Source organism: Podarcis melisellensis, assembly GCF_964234715.1.
Source record: "Podarcis melisellensis genome assembly, chromosome: 6".
NCBI lineage: Eukaryota > Metazoa > Chordata > Lepidosauria > Squamata > Lacertidae > Podarcis > Podarcis melisellensis.
The window spans coordinates 98,973,224-98,993,992 of record NC_138538.1 but is presented as its reverse complement, the minus strand read 5'-3'; the positions used below and the strand labels follow the sequence as shown (position 1 = coordinate 98,993,992).

The following is a 20,769-nucleotide window of genomic DNA, read 5'->3' as shown; positions in this document are numbered from 1 at the left end:
CCCCCCGTTGAATTTTGCATTTAAATCAAATAGCTATTAGGGACCCTATGGATCGCATGTCTGTGATGGGTGCACGGGGACGGCTAAACTCTGTGCATGTATATATGCCCACCCCTCCACCTCCACAGCACAGGTGTCCCTTGACGGCAAAGAGAGCTATTACCTCTTGCTCTATGCAATTAATACTGAAATAGCAGCTCTTTTATTTGCTCAGAAAACTGTGTACAAAAGTGCCAGATTAGAAAAGGTAGCAGATATATATGATCTACCTTCATTGCGGTAGTAGATGTCTAGTTACCTGACAGCTAAAATAGAGAGCTCGCAAGCAGATACGTTGTCACAGCCCCTCTAAATGGGAGCAGGTGGTTTTTGGCATGCACTGCTCCTAAAGTCAGAAAATTAGGCAAGAGGCAGAATGTGAGAACTGGTGGATAGGAACATTTTCTCCTATCTTCACTGTGAATTATTTCAAGGAAGCGGAGTAGAATAAGGGAATTCAAAGAAAGAGAGGGGCAGCAACAGCAACACACACTCCAGCCCCCCTCCCCCCATGGCACACAGCACTTCAGTCGAGTGTTAGCTGGAATAAATGGACAAGACCAGGCCATTAGAACAATGTTTCCACGTTGCCCATCTCCACGCAGACAGTCTTCAGCTGAGAGTAATATTCTATTGCTGCTTCGCCATTCTCTCGGCCAAACCCTGCAAGAGAGAGGTCCATGGTAAGACTGCAACTCTATGGCTCCCTGTGAGAAGAACTCTGGAAAACTGCATGGCAGGAATTGCACCATGGAATGGCGAACATAGCATCTGATGCCACTATTTGCTCTTAAAAATATGTTTTTCCTTGTGAAGGTTTCAGAAGTAAGCTTGCTGGCAACTTACCTGTGAGAATGCAAAGGACCCAAGGGAAGGGACTTCCTTACTTAAGTGTATGTACAGGTGAACCTAAAAGCTGGAGTTAGCATGTGCATGTCCTTTCTCACAGGGTGAGCACTGCAAACAACAGATGTATGTATCTCCAACTGTTTCACGCAGGCTGAATGGCCAACACCCAGAACGACCTTAAGCCAGAGGAACTAAATGACATCAGGATTCTTGGCGAGCACCACATCCCTCTGGAAGGCTGCAGCTCTCTTGGTCCACAACCCAAGCTTGGCTAATATTTCCATTCCCTTTTGCCAACTGGTACGTAATAGGCTGAGAACCAGAGCCCAGCACTGTTGCCACCAGCTGAGCAGCTCACCTGACATCTTGTATCCTCCGAAGGGCAGCTCCACAGGGCTGACGTTGTAGTTGTTGATGAAGCACATCCCCGCCTGGAGACCAGCCACGACTCGATGAGCCCGCTGGATGTCCCTAGGAAGCAGAAGGATGGGGTGAAGCACCAGTGTGTCTCCCAAAGCCCAGAAACCCTGCAGTGTTCCCTGGCCTTCCTATGGGACAGGCTAGAGTAGGCCAAATGCCACTAGGCACAGCTGTCACTTTGAAGGAATGCCAGCTGATGAGGATAGCACACAATTCCAACTGAGCAGAGGCAGCAAGCATTTGCCATCATGCTCTGGGCTGATGTGCTGCTTCCCAACTTGCATCTTCCACAGATGCCACATTACAGAGCAGGCAGCCCCATTTACTGTCCAGTCTGGCCCGTTTCATTTTCCATCTCCCTTCCTGAAACCTATGCCCTTCCTTGATGGTACCTGGTAAAGACACCTCCTGCCAGGCCAAAACGAGTGTTGTTGGCTCTTTCTAGGACTTCCTCTTCGGTGTCAAAGGGCAGGATGGACATGACAGGTCCAAAAATCTCCTCTTGTACACATGTCATGTTGTCATTACAGTTTCCTGAGAGCAACACAGAAGTGATCAAATAATATTAAATAGGTATGCAACTGTTCTGAATGCACAAGTGAGGAAGAAACAGATTCTCCCACCCAGTTATTCTGCAGTTATGAAACAAATTGGAATTTCAGATCTACCTGCTTGTTGCATTAGATCTGGACAAACTATCAGCCTATAAATCTATGCAAGTTTATCTGAAAATAAATTCCACTTTGTACAACAGGACTTGCTTCCAAGTAAAGTGTGGACAGCAGCTCAGTGCCTGACAACTGAATTATTTACTGCACCCTCAATACTCTAAATATGAAAGCTTCCTGCATAAATAAAACTACTATGTAAGGAGAAGAAATTACTTCTCTGCACAGGAGGTTATTTATAGTACAGAACATTCAAACATTCAAACCTTGAGTACCATCCCAAACGAATCATCTGATCATGTAGTTCAGATCATAGCATTAGGTGCCTGCAGAACAATGAAAGGGGCCATCAACCTCAGGAAAGATTATTCTTCAGCTAAAAATACCATACTCCAATTTCTTCAGCTAAAACACCATACAAATCTGTGCACTGTGCTCATCTTCCATGGTACTGACCATGTTGGAGAATCAACCAATAATGGGGTTCGTACCTAGCACACAGGGAGACATGTAAAAGCCACCACTCAACTTAGGGTCATCTGGCACATAGGCTTCTCCTCCACACAGCACCACTGCGCCCTGTAAATGCAAAATGTCCAGAGCAAACCATTAGACTCCTTAAAAGGAAACTATGGGAAGCATCCAGTGAAGTTGTTGCATTAGCCATGGGTTTCCGTTTGTGCAATGGAATTTCACCTCTCTGTCTCTTTCCCTCTTGCCCCCCTCCTTACACAGCCTCCCCAGATATGCTCGAGGGTTGGGCAACTCCCAGAACAGATTTAGGGAGAGGAGAGGGAAGGGAAGGGACAGAAGTTGCTGCAATAACAGAACTACTTTGCTGGACAGTGCCCTTTATTTATAGTCCTTTGACCAGTCCATCCTAGTCTCCATAGGGTTCTTTTGCAACTGACAGCATTATTCAGTCTTGAAAAGAGATAATCTGAGCACCATGCAAACAAAAGTCATAACCCTTGCCAGAAGGCAAAGTACAATTGAGGTACAAAGTCCTTAAATGTGAATAGTCAAATGGTCTCGAATTCCTTGGGGTTATGTTGACTCTGGATTTCATAACCTTTAATCTTGCAGGGAGAATGTACTCCAACAGATCTGAAGCGACCTGCTAGATCCATAAGCAGAGAACTGACAGCATGGCCACCCCTGCAAAAGAGCCCTATTTATTTGCTTGACATGAATGGCTGAATCTGCTGTTGCTACTTATGGGGAGGCACAACACTGACAGCACATCCCAAGAAGTCAACTTTCCTGTAAGTTATCAGGAACTGTTCAGATGTAGTCTCTCAGAAGCTAGCAAAAGAGGGGAACACAACTTCACATATATCAAAATTCCATGTATGCCTTGCCAGGCACAGCCTTTGTTTTGAGCACAGAATATGGTGTCTGTATGATGTTCTCGGGGTGAAGAGAAGCTATCTGATATACTTCATGACTCTCACCTGATCCTTTGCTTGTTTAACAAAGCTCAACACCTTCTCTAGGTGGGAATGGTTGATAAGTGCTCCCATCCGTGTGTCTTCCAGCAGGGGGTCGCCAATTTTGATATTCTGTGTCTGTTTCATGACTTCCTTAGTGAAGGAATTCAGTATCTCGCTTTGCACAAACACCCGAGTGCCATTGCAACAAACCTGAGGCACAGAGAGAGATCTAAGAAAATACCAACCAACCACACCTTGCTTGCTGGCTCTGGTAGCCACAATGAGCCACCTGCTCACTGGATCTTTGGCACTAATTTTAAATCTCCTGGGAATGGAGAAAATCAGACTCTTCCACACAGTACAAGAGTGTGAGCTGTAGTGCCACTTTTTGCAAAGCAAACAAATGTTAGAATATAAGAATAGCACTGAAGTGTCTTCTTATGTGTCCTCTGAATATTGAGAATCTAGCCCACCAGAAAAACTGGAGCTGCCCTCCCTTGAATGAGATAAGAAAAAAGTTTGTTGGGAAGTAGAGCAGAAAGATTTTCTTAGAACCCTCAGTGCCACCATGTGGGGAAAATATAAAGAGCAGACAAGAGTGAACTACGGTATAAAGCAAAGCAGAAATGGCCTGAGACATTTGGGTGTCTATGGCCCAAAATCCAAATGGAACTCCATGTCAGTAAAAAATATAATCAAACGTTATATTCTTGTTAGTGGTATCTTGAAGAAAGTCTGACTTACAGTTACAACATGAGTACTCTTGATGGAGCCTTATGGCTTCAAGTTCAAGAGTGGACTAAATACAATAAGTTGCATCAAAGGGGCAAACGTGAACCTAGCAGGCCCACCAGTAAGAAAGGGATAGGCCTTGGCCTCTTGCCCTAAATAGTTGGGACTTTACAGGCATCTGTTTTCATGTCAAGATCAGATTCTCATTTATCTTAAAAACCAAGGCCTTCCATGCTGCAGTAATTTAGAAATGACAGATTTCTTTTTCAGCTGTAGAAGAATGTTACCACTGAACTTTGGACTTCCCTGACAAGACATAAACAAGCTCCTCAGGAGGTCCACACCTCGCCTTGTGTGAGGAAGTTGGCCATGAGAGCTCCTTTTACAGCATTCTCCAGGACACAGTCAGAGAAGATAATAAGGGGGGATTTGCCCCCCAACTCCAGAGTAACTGGCTTGATCCCTTTGGCTGCCATCTCCATGATCTATTGAAGCAAAGATGGAACAAGGTGTATGAGCAACACAAGCAAGTCTATCACAACTCTGCAAAATCTCTAGAGAAGTGAAAAGGGACACCCTCATTTGGGAGTCTGCTGAATAAGCATCTTTATCTTTTGCTTATGGAAGATACAGTACTTTCTGGTGATAAGTCAGGATTAAATGTCAAGCAATTCTGAGCCTACAGTGATGTTACGCTAACACAACTCTGTCTTCCATGCATAAAAGCATTTTGTAACACATGATAGATTTAACCACTCAGGGCTGAAATTTCATCTTGCTTTTCATGTGTCCTTGCCAGACAATTCTCCAGCAACATGGATTGAAAGGCAGGCAGTGAAAGGCTAGCGCTTTCCCCAAAGGATACAACATGGAAAGCTCCGACTGTAAGTACAGTGTTGACATGCTTTACATCTGCGGCTTGCTCAAAACACACTGTCCTCTAGCAATTCAAAAGCCTAAAGGGATTTGACTGAAGCGAATGGCAAAGGCATAAACAGAAACTTCTCCTATCCTGCTCTCTGGGGCCTCTCCAGCTGGCCTTCCCCACTCCAGAGGCATGCCAGGTACTCCGAACTGGCCTTTGCATTGCATGCTTGCGCTCCTGTAGACTTACCACCTGGGAAGCCAGAGGGCTAAACTTTGCAGTTCAATATTGCCAGCCGGCATTGGTGTCCTGTACCTTGATTCCTGTAGGAACGCTCCCGGTGAAAGAGACCTTGGCCACATTCGGGTGCTGGCACAGGAACTGGCCTGTGGCAACTCCACCTTGCACCACATTGAAAAGCCCCTTAGGAACTCCAGCCTCATGGTAGATTTCTGCCAGCATCACGGCGGAGACAGGGGTGAAGGGAGAAGGCTTGAAGACCATGGCATTACCTAGGCAATTCACATGGGCCAAGGGGGAAAGAACAGCTGTGCATTAACTCTATCTGGAGGTGCAAAGGAGAAAGCTGGGGTGGGCAATGGATTTGGCCTCTCTGATCCCAGCTGAATGCCCAGTCCAAACATGATTGTTGAGTAAAGGCTTCTACTAGGGACAGAAGCAAGAAATGGAGCTACCACAATGCTCATCCCGCAAATCCCCATCTTAATTTGGTGGCCTCACAATCCACATTAATGTGTTCTCTCTCCTTCACGGGACGCAGGTGGCGCTGTGGGTTAAACCACAGAGCCTAGGACTTGCCGATCAGAAGGTCGGTGGTTCAAATCCCCGCGACGGGCTGAGCTCCTGTTGCTCGGTCCCTGCTTCTGCCAACCTAGCAGTTCGAAAGCACGTCAAAGTGCAAGAAGATAAATTGGTACCGCTCCGGCGGGAAGGTAAACGGTGTTTCTGTGTGCTGCTCTGGTTTGCCAGAAGCGGCTTAGTCATGCTGGCCACATGACCCGGAAGCTGTACGCCGGCTCCCTCGGCCAGTAAAGCGAGATGAGCGGTGCAACCCCAGAGTCGGTCACGACTGGACCTAATGGTCAGGGGTCCCTTTACCTTTACCCTTTACCTCTCTTCTTCATCTGCCATTTATATATTTGACTTTATAATATTGCAGAGTATTGTTCCCTATTCCATGCATGGGCGCCCTACAAAGCCACCCCCTGGTACTAGCTGTTGGGATGACACCCACATTCTCACTCCTCCTATAGAGCATCTCTTTTACCACAGGCCAAAGCCGGAGCAGACTTCCAGCAGGCAATCTGGAAAGGGTAGTTCCAGGCTCCTATTCCAACACAGACTCCAAGAGGTTCTCTTCTCGTATAAGCAAAGGATCCGCCGGGAAGCTGGATGTGCTGGCCTGGACAGGAAGGACAAAGCAAGATGAGCAGGAGCAGCACAGCTGGTCAGAGTGGCTTGCAAAGTAAAAACCACAACAAACCAAACCAAAACATTTTAAAGAGGTAAGAATAAAAAGAGTATAAAACATATGGTATATTTTATATTATAAAAGGTAAAGGTACCCCTGCCCGTACGGGCCAGTCTTGCCAGACTCTAGGGTTGTGCGCCCATCTCACTCTATAGGCCGGGAGCCAGCGCTGTCCGCAGACCCTTCCGGGTCACGTGGCCAGTGTGACAAGCTGCATCTGGCGAGCCAGCGCAGCACACGGAACGCCGTTTACCTTCCCGCTGGTAAGCGGTCCCTATTTATCTACTTGCACCCGGAGGTGCTTTCGAACTGCTAGGTTGGCAGGCGCTAGGAGCGAACGACGGGAGCGCACCCCCTGCGGGTATTCGAACCGCCAACCATGCGATCAGCAAGTCCTAGGCACTGAGGTTTTACTCACAGCACCACCCGCGTCCCACATTTTATATTATAAAAAGGATTGCAAATAAGTCCCCATTCCTTGAGTCCATTTGAATGGCTTTTTGCTTTGGATTCTGAGTGCAACCTTCTTCCTGAGGAAAAAAGATTTCATTTAATTGCTCCAATTTACCACCTGTGTGGTTCAAGGTCACCAGTGACTGCAGATATTGATTTTTAGCCACTGCATGATCTTCCAGCACTATACTCAAATTCCCAAAGGTTTCTTTATACTGCTAGTTTTCCTTAACTGTATTTTTGAGGTGAAAGGGTTCTGTTTTGCTTTGTAACCTAATAGTTTTTGCATTTCTTCCCTCATGGTGCTTTCTGCGATACGCTTTCGGCTCTGAATTGGCTACCTGGGCGGGCTGGGTGATACCTGGTTTTCAACACTGTGATCTATCAGCAGCTAAATATTGGGATATGCTGATACATCCACCACCCAAGTCATCTCCCCATTCCACAGAGTGAAACTCCCCACGTGCCCACTGGAACCTAACAAATTCAGCATGGAAACATTCTGTAGGGGCCCTGGTTGGTTGTGGCTGCCTGTGAAGTTTCTTTCTGCAGCTTTAAAAAGAAGAAATAATGCATTTTAAATATTAGACTAGTGATGGGGAACCTCCAGCCTGCTTATTCGGCCTGCTAGATCTCAGAGGTTGGCTCAGCAGGTTGTTTGGGGCAAAATTTGCCCATCATATGTGATGACAGGTGCAAGAAAGCTCAAGCTGTGGATACAAGGAAGAAGAAGAATTGAGAATGCTTTAAGTGCACTCCCAATTTTTCCTTTGCATCAAGAAGTCACTGCTCTTTAAACTTGGCACCTTTTTTGTTGCACCACATTTAAAAAGGGCCAACTTTCTGATGCAAAGGAGGAACTGGTAATCCTGATTCTTTCCTTTGTAGCTGAGCCACCTGATGTCATATTAGTTTCAGAAAGTACACAACACTGCACACATGGAACCATTTTTCATGCCCAGTAGAAGAGCTGGACTCCAGACATCACTGCATAAAACGGAATACAAGAATTCTGGAAAAAGTAGCAAACCATATTATCTAAGCAACAAATGTTTCCTGTCTGAAAATTCAGGCTCCTCCCATGACTTGACGCTGTTACCCACATTTGACTTCTGTACTGTTTCAAGGAGTGTATTAGACGACATGGGAAGAATGAAAAAATACAGAGCTAATGGAACAGAACTAACAAATGGAGTTGCAGACTCTCACCTGCTAGGGAGCCAGCTAAGCCAGCATAATACTGCAGACACTGCCAAGATGTATCAATATCTATTCGGGCTTCAGTTATGGATTTGCCATTATTGATTGTTTCCAAGGTAGCTATTTCTTCCCTTCGCTCCTAGAATCCCAACAGAGACACAGTATGAATCAAACTATGCTAGCAGCAAGTGGAACTGGAATTAAGTGGCTGCCCAAGCTTCCTTTATATTCCACCAAAAGAAAGTCTGTGCCAAAAAAGCTAGAACTGCGAAGTGATACACATTTGTGCATATTTCTTTGTGCTCTATAATCAGCTATTTCTAGCCATTCATTTATTAAAATAATGTATATACCACTTTTGAAGCAGAACATGCCAAGGCAATGTGCACTATAATAACTGAAGACAATTCACTAAAACACTACATTTATAAACATTTATATCTGCTGTGTCTAAGGAACAAAAAAAAGGTACCGTGTTTTCGCCCTACAGGGCGCACTTTCCCCCCTCCAAACATGAAGGGGAAATGTCCTATGGGGCGAATGCAGGCTTCAGGAAGCTATCCACAAGCCTTGGGAGCCCGGCGCGACTTCTCTCGGGCTCCCAGGGCTTGCGGATGGCAGCCTGCGGGCTTTTCAGAAAAGCCAGGAGAAGCCGCACGCTCTTTAAAGGGGTTGCGCGGCTTCTGCAGGCTTTTGCGAGGGAATCCCTTCACCTCCCAGAAAAGCCAGGAGAAGCCGCGCAGCCCTTTTAAAGAGCGCGCGGCTTCTGCCGGTTTTGCGGGTGCCCTGCAGAGGCTTTGTGTGCAGCCGTCCCCAAGCTAGAAGAGCGAGATGGAGCTGGGAACAGCCTTCCGTTGCGCGCAGCCGTCCCCAAGCTAGAAGAGCCAATAGAAGCCGTGCAGCCCCTTTAAAGAGCGTGCGGCTTCTGCGGGAGGTGGGGAATACTCCCAGTTTGTCGGGGCTGGTGGGGGAAGGCTTGCGGAAAGCAGCCTGTTCTGGGGGCTGGGGTCGGTGGAAGCTCGGGTTTCCCCCTCCCCAGCCCCGCGCCTGGGGGGAAAAATAATATTTTTCTTTATTCCCCCCCCCCCAAAAAAACCTAGGTGCGTCCTATGGGCCGGTGCGTTCTATAGGGCGAAAAATACGGTACAACAGGAAGGCCTCAATGAACAGATACATTTTTAGTAGCTGATAAAATAGCAGTACTTTTGGCCCCTGCTGAATGCTCAGGGTGTGTGTGTGTGTGGGGGGGGGGGACATTCCACAAGGTGAGCAGCACCATGGAGGAAACATGCAACTCCAAGTAGCTGTAACGTGTGTGTCGGCAGGACGTGGCAGGACCAAGAGGGCTTTTCTCTTGAACTGCTCTTATTTACTACCAGCAACCTCCTGCAATGAGCCTTTAAGCAACATGCAAAATAAAAACAAACATTAAAACATATCAAAATACCACTAAAGTACAAATAATTCAGAATAATGCAGTCAGCCAACAAGAATAAAAACCACCTTAACTCTTTTTGGCGAATTAAGCAATGGCTATATGGCAGAGGCATAACGGCAGCTATGATCCAAGGGCCTCCAAGCACATGTCATATAAAGCAGCTCTGAGCAGTGTGATAAGGTTGGGAAGGCAAGGACACCCCAAGGCCTTCAATCTGAGCAAAGGTGACTTTTACTTACCTAGAGCTGTTAATAGGGTAGTGATTGACACAGCACTGCAAACCAGAATCCACAAATCTGGCTTCCAGGGGCAAATGCACTTCCCTCTCTAGCAACCTCTCCTTCTATTGACACCTTGCACAAGATCTCCTCTCATTCTTTAAGTATTGCACAGAACTCAGGAGAAGAGAGAGGCCAGCAGCAACCACAAACTAGAGTTATTAAGCCAAGTCAAAACTGGTGGGCAATGGCTGAAAAGGTATCCCCTTGGAAAGCAGCCAACGCTGCCTGAGAAGAGGCTGGGCTGGCTCATGTGATTTTTAACACATACCCGTATTATCCTGGCAGCCTCCAGCAGGACAGTGCTCCGTTCCATGCCTGACTTCTGACTCCATATTTTAAAGGCAGCCTGTGCATTTTGCACAGCCAGATCTACTTCCTTCTCTCCAGAGAAGAGAAATTTGCCAATAACTCGCCCTGAAGGGAAAATAATAACAACAATAATAATTCAGGTTTCTAAAACACAACTTGTTAGCATACCTCTGTCACAAAAAGCTTTTTACAGAAGCAGGTCTTGCATTTTGATTTTATGTTACTATTACAGATTTATCTGAATGGCCACATTCCTTAATTTTGAAAAGCCACAATCCAGAAATAGGATTATTATTTATTACATTTGTATACTGCCCTTCATCCACAGATCTCAGGAAGGTTCACAACACAAAAATATACTTAGACCAATGCACACTTAAAAACAAGCACCCAAGATAGTCCACATTCAGCAACAAGAAAAGCAGAATTCTGCACAATCATACTGATTAAGCAAGTTTAATTTGTAAATTGTTTGCTTTGCATAATATATCCTGTTTCCACCAGTCATTAGGAAGGTTAAAAGTGGAGGCAAAACTGGTTTCTCCTAATTTCCCCCCATGCTTTTACAGTTCTACGATGAGTTGACTGAAAATCTTTTGAGATGTCAATAGCTATTAGAATCATAGAGTTGGAAGAGACCACAAGGGCCATCGAGTCCAACCCCCTGCCAAGCAGGAAACACCATCAGTGCACTTCTGACATATGGTTGTCAAGCCTCTGCTTAAAGACCTCCAAAGAAGGAGACTCCACCACACTCCTTGGCAGCAAATTCCACTGTCAAACAGCTCTTACTGTCAGGAAGTTCTTCCTAATGTTTAGGTGGAATCTTCTTTCTTGTAGTTTGGATCCATTGCTCCGTGTCCGTTTCTCTGGAGCAGCAGAAAACAACCTTTCTCCCTTCTCTATGTGACATCCTTTTATATATTTGAACATGGCTATCATATCACCCCTTAACCTCCTCTTCTCCAGGCTAAACATGCCCAGCTCCCTTAGCCGTTCCTCATAAGGCATCGTTTCCAGACTTTGACCATTTTGGTTGCCCTCCTCTGGACACGTTCCAGTTTGTCAGTGTCCTTCTTGAACTGTGGTGCCCAGAACTGGACACAGTACTCCAGGTGAGGTGTGACCAGAGCAGAATACAGTGGCACTATTACTTCCCTTGATCTAGATGCTATACTCCTATTGATGCAGCCCAGAATTGCATTGGCTTTTTTAGCTGCCGCGTCACACTGTTGGCTCATGTCAAGTTTGTGGTCAACCAAGACTCCTAGATCCTTTTCACACGTACTGCTCTCAAGCCAGGTGTCACCCAGCTTGTATTTGTGCCTCTCATTTTTTTTTGTCCAAGTGCAATACTTTACATTTCTCCCTGTTAAAATTCATCTCGTTTGTTTTGGCCCTGTTCTCTAATCTGTCAAGGTCGTTTTGAAGTGTGATCCTGTCCTCTGGGATGTTAGCCACCCCTCCCAGTTTGGTGACATCTGCAAATTTGATCAGGATGCCCTTGAGTCCATCATCCAAGTCGTTGATAAAGATGTTGAATAAGACCGGGCCCAAGACAGACCCCTGTGGCACCCCACTAGTCACTCTTCTCCAGGATGAAGAGGAACCATTGATGAGCACCCTTTGGGTTCGGTCAGTCGGCCAGTTACAAATCCACTGAGTGGTAGCATAGTCAAGACCGCATTTTACCAGCTTCTTTACAAGAATATCATGGGGCACCTTGTCAAATGCCTTGCTGAAATCAAGGTAGGCTACATCCACTGCGTTCCCTTCATCTACCAGGCTTGTAATTCTGTCAAAAAACGAGATCAGGTTCGTCTGACATGACTTATTTTTCACAAATCCATGCTGACTATTGGTGATCACAGCATTCCTTTCTAGGTGCTCACAGACTGTTTGCTTAATGAGCTGCTCCAGAATCTTCCCTGGTATTGATGTCAGACTGACTGGGAGGTAATTATTTGGGTCCTTTCTTTTCCCCCTTTTGAAAATAGGGACAACATTTGCCCTTCTCCAGTCTGCCGGGACTTCGCCTGTTCTCCAGGAATTCTCAAAGATGACTGCCAGTGGTTCTGAGATCACATCTGCCAGTTCTTTTAATACTCTTGGATGCAGTTCATCTGGCCCTGGAGACTTGAATACATCTAGACTAGCCAAGTATTCTTGTACTATCTCCTTAGTTATTCTGGGCTGTGTTTCCTCTGCTGAATCATTTGCTCCAAATTCTTCAGGTCGGGCATTGTTTTCTTTATCGGAGAAGACTGAGGCAAAGAAGGCATTGAGGAGTTCAGCCCTTTCTGTGTCCCCTGTTTGCATTTCACCATCTTCTCCTCTGAGTGACCCCACTGTTTCTTTGTTCTTCCTTTTGCTACGAACATACCCATAAATGCCTTTTTTGTTGTTTTTAACCTCTCTAGCAAGCCTGAGTTCATTCTGTGCTTTAGTTTTTCTGACTTTGTGTCTACACGTGCTGGCTATTTGTTTGAATTCCTCTTTGGTGGTTTCCCCCTTTTCCATTTTTTGTACACATCCTTTTTTAATCTTAACTCAGTTAAAAGTTCTTTAGATAGCCACCCTGGCTTCTTTAGGCACCTTCCATGTTTCCGTCTCATTGGTATTGCCTGAAGTTGTGCTTTTACTATCTCCCTCTTAACAAACTCCCAGCCATCATGAACTCCCTTTCCTTTTAGGTCCATGGGATCTCACCCAGCTATTACTTACATGCTTAAATCATATGTAACTATACGATCCAGAAAATTGGTAAAGAAAATGTTTTTCAGAGTTCTTGGAAAGCTGCCTTTTCTGCACTTGCAATGGATTGGGCTTTCAGACTCCTCTTCCTCAGGCTGGTTCAGGCTGCCTGGTCAGAGTGGTTCTCACAGGTTACTCTGAGCTGTTTCTTCTTCTTCTTCTTCTTCTTCTTCTTCTTCTTCTTCTTCTTCTTCTTCTTCTTCTTCTTCTTCACATTTGTGCCACTGTCCATTTCAACTAGCTTCCCGCCACTCTCAGCAAGCTCTGATTCTATCATCTCTTTCTTCTTCCTTGATTTCTGCTTGTAGCTCTGAAGAGTCTGAGGTACATGAGGCTGCTGCTCCATGTTCCCCAACACTCTCCATGACCTTCTTTGTCTGGCTCCACTGGGACGACTTCTTTTATGCTTTCCTTTCCAGCAACCCACATAGTTATACTTCCAGGCCTGGGGATTTTTCTCATGGGGCTTGCTGTGAGTGTCCAATAAGACTCGCCTTGATCATCATCGTCTTCTGGGCAGCTTTCGGGACAAGCACCCACTTGTGAGCATAGGTGTCTTTTCCATTATCACATGCTTGATTTTTGGCATAACTCCATGACTGCAAGTAACTGCAGGCCAGGTCACATGCTCTTTTCACCATAACAAACAGCGTTCACTGCATTGTCCTTCATAACCAGTTGCTTGTAGGATGTCTTTTTAAAAAATATATAATTTTTATTAGCAGGCCAATCAAATCACATTATTTCCAAATCACATTAGTTCCAAATTATACAGCCAGATTTTTAAATTTTTTGTTGGGGGTACTCATACTTCAAGCTCCGAACAGGGGTCCAAGCATCACTTATATTGCTGCTTTAATTAGACAGTTCTATCCAGTTCTGTCCAGATAGTCTCTTTATTACTTTCCTCATCTTCTTGTTGTTATCATATATTCCTTTCTTTGCGATCTTTGATAATCTTCACAAGCGGGTTGAAAACAAACATCCTCTGTGTAGGTTTTACACTCTCCAAAAATCATATCACATAAGGACAGACACCATTTCCACACCTCCGTAAAAAACTTTCCCTCAGTCTGTCCGTTGATTTCCCCAGGCTTGCCAAGCATATCTCAGAGGGCTCTGCCAGGTCTAGATCACATTCCGATCACCATTCATACTCCGATGACCCTGGTCCTCCTCCCCCCGTCCTTCTTAGGCAAGCCTGTCTTGGCATGACGCCATTTAAAACTGCGTCATAAAACTTTCCTCCGTTCTCTGATGTTTACCAATCCTCTCTTTGATCAATAATTCAATCCACACAGTTCTTGAATTCCTGCTTGTGATTAATAAATTGCAACGATTCTTTTCTCTGGGGTGGAGGGTTATTAATACTCACATAAGGCAAAAAAAAGAAAAGTTTTTTCCTCCACCCCCTTTCCGTTTCACTCCAAACATACCGGTCTCTTAATGGTGATTCATCACTTGATTTATTTGTCCCGCCCGTCGCTCCACTCACAGAGATCCATTAATCAGCAGTCTTTACTCCCGATCTTCGCTTGAAGTATGTGCTTTAGCTTCTTTCCAATTATATATTTCCAATTATATATTTCGAGCTAAAGCAAACCAGTGCGCTGATTGGAGACAGCGTCAGGAAGAGCCAACTTCACCCGAGGGCTTGTGCCAAGTGTCCGCACCCCTTTCTTTCGAATCCGGGGGTGAATTATGGACACCGCTGGCAAGGCAGTCGCCCCGATCTCCTTGGGGGGGGGGGGGAAGGCTGCATACTTCCCATAGCAGCCTCTTAATTACCTCGTGTGGGTCGGAGAGATGTTATTGTCGGCCATCTTCCAATGCGCCACCTGGTGGCCCCTGTCGCTTGTAGGATGTCAGCAGCTTCTCCAAGGGGAAGATCAAGGGGAAGTCTCATACTTGCTGTTGTCATATTGCCACTAGGCATCCAGCACTGCCCTTCTCTCCCATGACCCCAGATCACACTTGCCAAAGCTCCTGCTTCTGACCTGCCACTCTCGGCAACGAGCCCAGGTGCACACATAGCATCCAGATGCAGGTCCTGGCTGCACAGCTCACCCAGAAAGTACCCAATCTTCTTTCTGGTTCATATTCATATGCATGTGGCTTGCTCAATGTACACAATCAGAACCCCAGGCACTTTGGGGTCCAGCGTGCCACTGTGCAGTCTTCTCAACATGGAGGATGCAGCAGACCCAGACCACCACTTCATAGAAGAAGGGCTGGAAAGCTTGTTCTAATTGATGAAGCCCATCCTTACACACTCGCCAATCACTCTCCTTAAGAGATTGCAACCGGAAGGAAGGAGTGTGTAGCATGCTGTCCTCACTTTCAGCTTGTCAAAGTTCTTGAGATGTAAAGGCCATTGTGATATGTCCAATTGAGCCTCTCTGGATTCAGGCTTGACAAGGAATTCTTCTGAATATTGTACATCAGCAACTATTTATTGGGCAGGGTTTCTATTCTTTCTTTTTCCTATGCTTCTTAAGAGACAGAGTGTGGTTCATCTATTATCTTCTGCATAGGACTGCAGGCTGTGTGCTGAACAGGAAAAGCTATTTATTCTGCAACATGGCCTACCAAGAGGAAGAGCTTGAAGCGTCCCATCACACCCATGCCTGCAACAGGGGTAGGCAATTCATGGCCCTTGGCCTAATTTCATGAAAGTGGCGAGGGGGAAAACCGGAAGAAAAGGGCAGGCAAAAACTCACTCACAGCTCTGTCCCTGCCCACCTTTAGCAGGGTAATTAGCCATAAAAACACAAACTGATGTTCAAGACTAAAGTATTATAAATTTGGTTCTTTGGTGTCAATGAACAAGATAATAATTAAAAATAAAATAAGCTTATATAAGCAATATTCTATGCCAATTAAATTGGGTGGGAAATGGTCTGACTTCTCAGACACGGAAACTCAGCAACCTCTATCCCATTTGATGGCACTGCAATGGCATCAGGACACTTTGGTTTACGATGGAAAATGCATTACCACAGATTTTTTAAAATTGCCTTTTCTCCCCAAATAGTTTTATTGAATAATGTAACAAGCCAAGTTCAATATTTGCTTGTTGTTGATTTGCTAACTGTAGCAAGAAAGTGATTTGTCAAATATTTGACACTGCACATCTCTGAAGAAATTGCTCCAAAAGGTTTGTATTGAAAACAGGACCTGACATTATATTGTGTAGACAGACGTATAAAGAGACATACATAGTCATACACAGGGAACTGAATAAATGGTGTTTATTTGTTGAATATTAGAGAGGGGGAAATCCATGCTTGAGGGGAAATGATACAGTAAAGTATCAATGATTTTTGGTAAATGACAGACAATAAAGACTCTAACTTATCATAGAATCATAGAGTTGGAAAGGATTCTGAGATTCATGTAGTCCAACCCCCTCTGCTTAAAAACCTCCAAGGAAGGAGAGTCTACCACCTCTCGTGGGAGACCGTTCCACTGCCAAACAGGCTACTGTCAAAATGTTTGTTCAGATGTTTATTTGGAATCTCCCTTCTGGTAACATGAATCCATTGGTTCAAGTCCTACCCTTCAAAGCAGGAGAAAACAAGCTTGCTTCATCTTCCATTTGGCAGCTCTTAAGATATTTGAAAATGGTAATCCTATTTCTTCTCAGTCTCCTCTTTTCCAGGCTCCCTCAACTGATCCTCATAAGGGTCTGGAAGCTGGGCTTCCAGACCCTTGATTACCTTGGTCACCCTCCCCTGCATATGTTCCAGCTTGTTAACATCCTTCTTAAACTGTGATGCTGAGAACTGGACACAAGCAGGGATGAAACTAGACTTGATTTCACCTGGGTCAAAAACAAGGTTTTAGGAGCCTCAATGGCGCCCCTCTGAAGACTTCACCTGGGGCAAAAAACCCCTGGCTAGCCTTACCATAGCTATGGCTCTGCCACAAGGCAGAATAGAGCAATTCTATTGCTTCCCTTGTTTGGGTCACTACACATCTGTTGATGCAGCCTAGAATAGAATTCCCTTTTCTTGCTGCTGCATCACTCATGTTTAGCATGTGGTCTACTAAGACCCCTAGATCCTTTTCACATGTACGTCTTATAGTTGACCAGGTGTCTTATAGTTGTGCAGCTGGTTATTCCTGCCTAAGTGTAGAACCTTAAATTTGTCCCAACTGCAATTCATTCTGTTAGCTTGGGCCCAGTTTTCCAGTCTGTTAAGGTCATCTTGAATCCTGATTCTGTCTTCTGTGGCATTAGCTCCCCCTCCCAGTTTGGTGTTTTCTACAAATTTGATGAGCATCCTCTCAATTCTTTCATCCAAGTCATTTATAAAGACACTGACCAACATCTTTATAAACATCTTTATCATTTATTATTGTTACAGCAAATACAATAGTTTAAAAAATACATGTGTCTGGACAAAAACCAGTACTCCACTGTCTCCATTATTTGCAAGTCTTGCATATCAGCCCTCAGCCACATTTTTTTACCAATCAGCAAATTCAAAGTTCAAGCATTAAAAGATAAACAATTCAGAATGCACCTTGGCACGAGTGCAGCCAGCCAACAGCTTCAAAGGTCATAGATTCCTGTTTCTTCTGGTTGGAATAAATCTAAGACAGAAACTTATTTGAATAATGTAAATAGTGATGTTAAATTCTCGAGAATAATCTTTTGGAGAAAATTCTTGAGAATATTCTCAATTAATGAAAATATTGGAGAACTTTCATTTAAAATAGTAGAATATGGCACCTTGTACCACTGAATGGCACTGCAAAAACCAGTTACTGGCACTAAATAAAAATATAGAAACAACAACTGTTTAAATCAAGGCCACCTCACATGCTGTTACACATAATTGTATAGGCCTAGGTACTTTATGTGTATAAAGCATTAAAGCTACTTTCTGTAAAAATAATCACACTGTATGGCCAAGATATAGAATTGCTAAGAATAAGATCACACCAAAATAGAAAAAAGGCTATTACATACAGTTGAAATACATATGAATTCAAATGTTCATCATATTAAATGAAAAGCACTTTTAAAACTAAAAAAAAATTGTTTTCTGTAGCTCACATTTCAAAACTGCCAGTGGTGAATGACACAAGGCCCAGTAATGGAACAGGATCAAAAAAATCATTATTCATTACTTACATTGCCAATATCACAGCTTGACTTATTATTTACTAGGTTTTTTTAATGAGTGTTGTAAAACTGGTTCTTACACTAGAATTTACAGTTTGTGGAGTGGAATTTTCTAGTAGAGAATATTCTCGAGAATATCTCACCTCACATCACTGAATGTGAATGCTATCTAAAATGCCAATTCAATAGCAAAGTGATGTACTACAGAGTCTGGGGTGGGGATTCCAAAGCCACCTTTTGCGGCAACTGGGCTGCACTCCCTGAAGCCCACATCCCCCCAGAACATCACCCTGGAGATAATTACCAGTTGCTGGTTCATATGTCTCCTCGCTGTGATCTCCATCCACAGGCTCAATGCGGGCACCCTCTCGGTAGTTGAGGGGCTGCTGCAGCTGAAATGTGCCAGTGATGGTGCTCATTGCTGCACAACGGAGCAGACCAGGAAAACCAGGGAGAATGAGTAAGAAGCGGGGACTGTGAAGCATCTGATAGCTGGCAAGCAGGAACAAGGCTGCATTGGACAGAAGAGAGGCCTATCAACCTCTGCTCCCGTAAAGCAGCAGGCAAGGTGCCTGGGAATCTGCCTACTGCTGTGTCATTTATCTGAAAGATTTATATACTGCCCTCCATAGAGCTACCAGGACAGTTCACAAAAACAAGATAAAACACACTATCTTATCAAGTTTTACCCTTCAAAGAATTTCAAGCATGTCTATAAAACACAGAGCCATGTACAATCCACTTTTAAACCCTCCTATTATTTTACGCAATTGGCTACAGATTGTCCCCAAGAGATAGGCCACACAAATCAGCCAACAGAGGGAAGGCTCCTTTCACCTTGTGCCAAGTGAAATCCAGTTGCTCAGAGCCACTCAGAGCTGTAGAGGAGCACTGTGGGAGAGGGCGTAAGCATGGCACCCGGAAAAATCAAAAGCAAGAGCAGCAAAAGCTTCCTGAAGACTCCTGCATCCATATGGGTGCTGCGTGCAGGGTTGCCCTCCAAACTGGCTCTGGAAAGGGACAGGGAACCCCCCAGAACAGCCCGTGGGGGTGGGGACGGAGATTAGAGTGCGGTGTTGAGAAACTTTTGCAAGCTGTTTTGAGGCTCCCCAAATGATGCATCCTCATCCCCAGGAGTAGTCTCTAACTGCATGGGTGAAGGGTTCAGGGTGGCCCAAAAGCTTCCTGTGGGGTGTATGCCCCTATCACTTACTCTTTTTACAGTTTGTTCACAGAGCTAAAATTCCCAACACAACAAAGGTTCCGAATGCACATTAAATGCATGGCTGTGGATGTGACTGGGTCAAATGTGATTCAATAGCATCTCACAGAGACACTAACAAATCAAGGTGAGCGTCAAGATTTGGAGCAGTCCCAACATTATTTTAGTGTGCATACCCCCTATTCCTTCATCACTTCTATATACCACAATATCATGGGCAGGGGCACAGCCCCCTGGCAGGTTCTTCTTCTCAGAACCACATTTGGCCAGAGGCTATTCAATACTGTCTCATGGAAGACACTCTCCTGGAGCAAAGTTTTATTGTGGCCCTAAGCTTATTTGGGGGGAGGGGGCACATATTAAGTCTTTATCGTTTTCTACATATTTTAGTAATTATTGCTGGGAAGAGAGCAAAAGAATTGAGTTAAGGGAGTTTAAAGCATGAAAATCCATATGCTCAAGAGTATTTTACTTTGTTTCTTGAAGTTGGAAGTGCTTTTCTGTTTGTGCTTTGCTGATAAAACTCCACAGGCGCAGAGAATATTTTTGGAATCTATGAAAGCTCACGCCATGACTGGCTGGTCCTTAAAATACCACCAGGCTTGCTTTATGGCGCTTTAGGGGGGCGGGGGGGGGGGGATTTACAGCGCCAAGCCCGGCTTTGCGGCAAGGTCCTCCTTGACTCCCAAGACCATTTCATTTCCCGCTTTGGGCCCAACCGAGGCAGCGCCGCCGAGCTCCCATGGCCTCCTCTGCAGCGGCCCCGCCGCCTCTCTCCACAGGCCTCCCGCCTTTAACCACCGAGGCCTCTTCGAAGCTGGCGGGGGGGGGGGCGTCTTACGTCCTCGCGCAGGAGAAAGCGAGCAACCAACTGAACCACAGTAAGGACAGCGGCCCTTGGCGCCCCGGCCCAGCCGACGCCTCCCTCGGCGGGACTCCCTGCACAGGCCCCGGCCAGGGAGAGGGGAGGCCCGTCGCGAAAGGCCCAGCGGGGCCTCCAAGCGCTTCTCCGGCCGCCGCCGCCGCAGGCGGAGGGGCTTCCCGGCCTTCTGCCCTGGGGGCGCGGTGGGACCCCCCCCCCCGTGGGACCCCCTCCCCTCTCCCGCGACCCTCACTCACTCCGCCTCCTGGCAACGTCCGCGCAGCCCCGGGAGCGGCCGAGGGAGCAGGGGGGGCGGCCCTTGGCGAGCGCGGCGCGGGAGGGGCCGCCAGGACCCCGCCCCCGCCCCGCCCCCTCACCTGAATCGGGCTTGCCTTTGGGGCAGAGAGAGGATCCAGGCAGGTTTGAAGACTTGCGTGTTGAGGGGAAACCATCCGAGACACAGCAGCTCTTTTCGTTGCCCCCAAATTCCTGTCCCCCCAAACTGCGTCGTGCGCGCTTTCTGCTGTCTCAATAGGGAGAATCTAGGCAGCGCAGTTCTTTACCCCTCATGAGACCCACTCCCAGGTAACTGCAACCTAAACCCGGTGCTCTTCTAAA

At 45.7% G+C, this 20,769-nt stretch overlaps 1 protein-coding gene across 4 annotated transcripts; it reads right to left on the bottom strand.

Moving 5' to 3' along the window:
• Window positions 1-174: 174 nt before the first annotated feature.
• Window positions 175-20,626, bottom strand: ALDH9A1 (aldehyde dehydrogenase 9 family member A1). 4 transcript variants are annotated; one of them, XM_081915124.1, is made up of 12 exons: window positions 20,529-20,626; window positions 18,372-18,578; window positions 10,139-10,284; window positions 8,161-8,290; window positions 6,295-6,429; window positions 5,322-5,518; window positions 4,486-4,626; window positions 3,431-3,619; window positions 2,468-2,555; window positions 1,701-1,842; window positions 1,247-1,359; window positions 175-702 (listed from the first exon to the last, which is right to left on the bottom strand). In XM_081915124.1, exons 2-12 carry the CDS (start codon window positions 18,550-18,552, stop codon window positions 608-610), a joined length of 1,557 nt encoding a protein of 518 aa, XP_081771250.1. In that variant the 5' UTR covers window positions 18,553-18,578; window positions 20,529-20,626; the 3' UTR covers window positions 175-607. The 4 variants fall into 4 exon arrangements, with proteins under 4 accessions (XP_081771250.1, XP_081771248.1, XP_081771249.1 ...); XM_081915122.1 differs by lacking the exon at window positions 20,529-20,626 and adding an exon at window positions 20,409-20,507; XM_081915123.1 differs by lacking the exon at window positions 20,529-20,626 and adding an exon at window positions 19,762-19,781.
• Window positions 20,627-20,769: the final 143 nt, after the last annotated feature.